This window comes from Rhincodon typus, chromosome 48, assembly GCF_021869965.1.
Source record: "Rhincodon typus isolate 14 chromosome 48, sRhiTyp1.1, whole genome shotgun sequence".
Classification (NCBI taxonomy): domain Eukaryota; kingdom Metazoa; phylum Chordata; class Chondrichthyes; order Orectolobiformes; family Rhincodontidae; genus Rhincodon; species Rhincodon typus.
Window position 1 is genome coordinate 8,090,802 of NC_063379.1, and position 5,531 is coordinate 8,096,332.

A 5,531-nucleotide genomic window follows, 5' to 3' on the forward strand; every position below is an offset into this window, starting at 1 on the left:
AACAGGAGGGAGTAGATGGGTGAACAGTAATTGAGTGAGAGAGATTTTTAAAGCATGTAAAGAGGACCATTGTCCCATCGTGTCCATGCTGGTCACGGAACACTAATCTCTTCTAATCCTATATCCCAACATTTAGCCAGTAGCTTTGTATACTATGGTGTTTCAGATGCTCATCTAAATAGTTCTTGATAGTTTTGACAAATCCCACCTCTTCACAGCTTTTCACACAGTGAAGTCCAGATACCTCCAACTCTCTGAGTGAAAACAAATTTCCTCAAATCCCCTCTAAGCATCCTGACCCTTATCTTAAATTTGTGCCCATTAGTTTCTGACCCTTCTACTAAGGAGAAATGGTTCACCCTATCTACCTGTCTACAGCCCTCAGAATTTTGCAAAAGGGCACAGGGTATGGGAATACTGGAGGGCCACAAGTGGTTACGGGATCAGAGTGTGAATTGGTTTGGAGAAGGTCACAGAGATTGAGAGATCTGTGAGTCTGAAATCAGTTGCAAGAATAGAAAGGGAGTGGGTTTGGAGAAGGTCAAAGGGAAAAGGAGGTCTGTTAGTCAAGAAGTGATGACAGTAACACTAATGGAGTAGAACTGCAGAGATAGGGGGCGGATATAGGAGCAGTGCAGGCTACTATAAATACCAAACACAGTGAGACTGGAGGATGTTACAGAGATGTGGAAGATTATAGGGTCTAGAGCAGGCTATGGAAATGGTGAAGGCTGCATTTATCTGGAGGGTATTACAGGTCAATTGAGTTTTGTAAGTTGCAAATTATGACACAGACAGGAATGGGTGTTGTGGTTGGGAAGGATTACTGAAATAGGGAATGTTTCCAGGCTGGAGGTATTAACAGAGATAGAAGCCCTGTCGACCCATGGATGTTCCAGGGAAAGGTTGGGTGAAATCATTGACAGACATGCAAACAAGGCCACTTTTAAATGCAGATGTTGCTGGGAGACAATGCAGCCAAGTCTGAGTTTGAAATTTCCAGTAATGATGTGAGAACAGAGTGTTGGAAAATTTTAACAGCATATGAGCTGATGCCATAGTTATGTGGAAACAAGAGGTCACTACCTCTGTCTTGATGCTGAGACCTGGTTATCCAAAAGCTTAGATTTAAAACTGTGATTGAGACTTTCTGAATTCCCAGGAAGAGATGGAGTATTATGATCAGCTGTCACACTGGCCCCTGTGCCAAATGTAGACTCTGTGCCTGTAACCATCTTCACCTTTCCTCCAGAGTTCATTCAGTTGGGTTTGTGAAGAAGCATATCGCCTCATTCCCCACTGCCAGACTCCATTGACTGGGGACATAATATCATTAATGTTTATTGATGCAATCTGTCCAGTCTACCCCACTTCCCCCAAACTATCCCCACCTCCCAATCACCCGAGCACTGTCACTATACACCTGGAGAAAAGAATATCCCCAGCACCAGCTACAGGCATAAGAGTCAGAATTACATTAATAATTGGGACCATTGTTATTGACATAGGAAGCAGTCCAGGATCTGCATTGATGTCCGATTTAAAAACTGAAATATTCTTTTGTTCTCCTGGATGCAAAGAGCTGGTAATTGAATGAGCGGAGCTGGAAATTGAACGAGCAGAGTTGGAGGTGACACTCTGGATCATGCTTCTCTTTTCTATGGTACAGGAGGAAGTAGAGACGCTGCTCCTGCCACTTCTGGTCGTCTGTTGGCTCTTGCCTTGCTCCACTGATCTTTGGTCTGTGCAGTACCTTCAGCTCATTTACACTGGTCCCCCAAATGTTAAATTAATAAAAACAGAAATTTCTGCAAAGACACAGCAGGTCTCGCAGCATGTGTGGAGAGAAATCAGAGTTAACATTTCAGGTTCGGTGACCCTTCCTCAGAACAGAAATGTTACCGCTTCTCCTTGAATTGGGAAACCTGCATCCTTATCTTCATCTTTTTGTTCTCTTGATGTCTGCTGAATATTCCCTGTTCTCATTTCTGTCTGACAGATTTACGTCTCGAGGACGGTTGCCTTTGGTCCTCAACGGCCATTTCTTGCTCTTTATCAAGTGGACTTTGAGCTTTTCTCAGATTTATGCAGTAACTAGTTCAATAATTCTGGAAACTGGATATTTCAACACTCTTTTGAACTGAGCTCTGAACTTGGACAGAGTCACCATGTAAATAAGGGTGTTTGTGCAGCAACTTACATTGCGCAGCATGTATCCAACTTGTTCAAAGATTTCGTAGTCATCACCTTTAAAGTACGGATCTAGGACATCTAGGATATATAAGACATAGAGCAGCCAGAGAACTATGAAGTTGCCAGATATAGTGAAAAGTAAAGTCACTGCCTTAATTCTACTCTTCATCTCTGGGTCACTCTGCCTCTCTTCCTTCCTCTGACCCCTCAGTCCCTTACGGACTCGACTTGTAAATAAAATGCGTGCGATTGTCAGAACGTTGAGGAACACAATGAAAACGAATGGCACCAATGGGGTTAAAGCCACAGCAAATGAGCTGAATCCAATCCAACGTGAGTCAGTAAAGTAGCTTCGCTTATTCCTACAGTAAAATGGTATGTTTCTGATCATCTTTTTAGGCTCAAATCTAAAATACCAGGGAACATTTTTTAAACAAAGCAGAATACCAGTCGTTGATAGAATTGCAGATGCATTTTTCCCAGTGCAATAATTAGTTTTCAGTTTGTGGCAACAAAAGCTGACAAACCGATCAAATGTGAATGTGACAGTGAACCAGACGGAACAGTCTATGGATGCACGGATCAGGACATTGATAACACTGCACACGGGAGTGATGTCCAGGAAACACAATGGGTAATAATAAAAACGCAATTGCCTCAATATGACTTCACTGATAATGACCAGTAGATCTGCTGCTGCCATGGCCACCAGATATCGTGTTGTGCAGGTAGTGAGGCTACACTTTCCCTGGGACAGGATCATAATCGCCACAGAATTTACTGTCAGAAAGATAATGGAAAAATGACTGGATATTAATTCACAGTATTTTCTGTATAAGTGTTCAAACAGTCTGGATTGTAGTGAAAACTGCAAGATAAGAGCAGCCAGAAGTTTTTTTAAAAAAATGAACGAAACTGTAAACCTATAACTTGCCAACTCAACTTACCAAGTTCTGGCTTGAATAGAAACAGGCAGCCAGTGAACAGCAAATAGAATCTAGGATATCAATCAGAAAACTACCCACTTATGATGGTTAATTTACACCACATTCCTTAAGAACAGTCAACACAACAAGATAATATGGTGTGGGAATTGGATTGGACAACTCCTCATGATAAGAAAATGATAAAAGTTGTACCAATTTTTTCTTTTTATTCATTCATGGAATGCTGATGTTGCTGGCTAGGCCAGCGTTTATTGTACATTGCTAATTACCCAGGAACAATTAAGATTCAATTACATTGTTGTGGGTCCAGAGTCACATGTATGCCTTTCCCTACCTCCCCTAAAGGGAGGGAACTCCCTACAGTGAGTAAAAGTATTAACTTATTAGGAGGAAAACAAGTCACCATAGTATCAAAAAAAGAGCAGATTTAAATTAATTGTAATGCCAGAGAAGGAGGGTATGGGGGAAGGAAGAGGCAAGAGAATTTCTTCATGATCAGTTGGAGGGCAGATGTGTTTCAATTACAAAGGGACGATGATCCCATGCGGTGATAATACATGTTGTTGAAATGTGATTTCTAAGCAGGAAAAATTCTTAATGTACAATCACAGTGAATGCTAAGGGAGGCAGGGCCAATGTAAATCTAATCAAGCAGCGAACCCCTATCATCTGAAAATATGACGGAGAATGAGGGGCAGACTCTGTTGTTTGAATCAACATTGTGGATGCACTGAAATAGAGGTAACACAAACAAAATGCCAAACCGCACCATTGCCAACCCCTGAAAAGCTGCATTAAATCTCCTCAATTATCAACATATCACATCCAAGAAGTTAATTGCAGTGAATTTACACTGAATACTTTACTTTTGATGTGGATTCCTGCAAGTTTTAGCAAATTAATGACAGGTTGTTCATCATTCAGTTTAAAATGTAAAGGTGTAGGAGACATATACAAAGGCAGAATGCAGTGTTAAACTGGCTGTTGATATGAAGCTCAGGCAGACCCACAGCTCACCTTCAGCAAAATAATCTGTCTAGACACATGTCATCACTTCCATTTTACAGACGATTTCTTATGGACAGGTAACTAAATTGAAAGAAGTGAACATTAATCTCAGTCCCACCTACATATATTTTTGTGCGGATGAGAGGAGGTAAGAGAGAATGAAACTCATACTTCAACAGAAGTGTACCAAGGGTTAAAAAAGGCAAATGATGGAGATGATGGAAGTGTGACCCTGTCTGTCCCCAGAGCCAGTGGGAAAAAATACGAAGGCAAGTCACATTACGTGGTTTCTGTAGCTGAACAGGTCAAAATGCCAGAGATGGCGTGTTCAATGTGGAGGGTAGCTGCAATTTCAGATGTACTGATATGGAATGCTGCATCGCTGGCAAAGTTGCTGAGGTGGCTGAACTCTGCAACAATGAAAGAGACTCATAACAAGTGTTGGGACAATTACAGTCAGGGTCATTGTTAGAGCCAGAGGCTCTGTTGGAAATATTGATTGAAAAGCCAATGGGCCATACAGGAGTTGGACAAGTGATGGTGACATAAAGGTCTATAGCACAGAATTTTTAAAAAAATGTTTTAGCCTGTAGAGTCTATGCTGGTCAAAAATAATGACCTAACTATTCTAATCCAGTTTTCCAGCGTTAGGCCCAGAGCCCTAGCGTTAGAAGCACACATCTAAAGACTTCTATGTTATCAGGGGCTCAGCCTCTAATACCCTTACAGGTAACGAGTTCCAGAATGTACTGCACTCTTGGTGGAAAACTAAAGCCTCACATCCCCTCTAAACCCCCCGACTTTTTGAGTCAATGCCCCTGGTCTAACCTGTCCACAAAGGGAAATAATTATTTCCTTTCTACACTGTCTATACCCCATATAATTTTAGAACATAGAACAGTACAGCATAGTGCAGGCCCGTCAGCCCACGATGTGCCAACCTATTATCCTACTCTAAGATCAAACTACCCTGCATACGCTACATTATACTATCATCCATGTGCCTATCCAAGAGTCGCTTGAAAGTCCCTAATGTATCTGACCCCACTACCACTGTCAGCAGCGCATTCCACTCACCCTCTGTGTAAAGAACCTACCTCTGAAATCTCCCCTATACCTTCCTCCAATCACCTTAAAATTATGCCCCCTCATAATAGTCATTTCCATCCTGGGAAAGAAGTGTCTGGCTTTCCACTGTATCTATGCCTCTCATCACCTTGCACACCTCTATCAAGTCACCTCTCATCCTTCTTTGCTCCAATGAGAAAAGCCCTGGCTCCCTCAACCTTTCCACATACGACCTGCCCTCCAGTCCAGGCAGCATCCTGGTAAATCTCCTCTGCAGCCTCTCTAAAGCTTCCACATCCTTCTTATAATGAGGCG

At 42.0% G+C, this 5,531-nt stretch overlaps 1 protein-coding gene across 1 annotated transcript; it reads right to left on the minus strand.

The window, feature by feature from the left end:
- Positions 1–2,083: 2,083 nt before the first annotated feature.
- Positions 2,084–2,956, minus strand: LOC125488031 (probable G-protein coupled receptor 139). The gene has a single exon (XM_048620777.1). It carries the CDS (start codon positions 2,954–2,956, stop codon positions 2,084–2,086), a length of 873 nt encoding a protein of 290 aa, XP_048476734.1.
- Positions 2,957–5,531: the final 2,575 nt, after the last annotated feature.

Bases quoted from the DNA above. Each gene is read 5' to 3' on its own strand.
- LOC125488031 (XM_048620777.1), bottom strand. From the start codon at position 2,956: ATGATCCTGTCCCAGGGAAAGTGTAGCCTCACTACCTGCACAACACGA.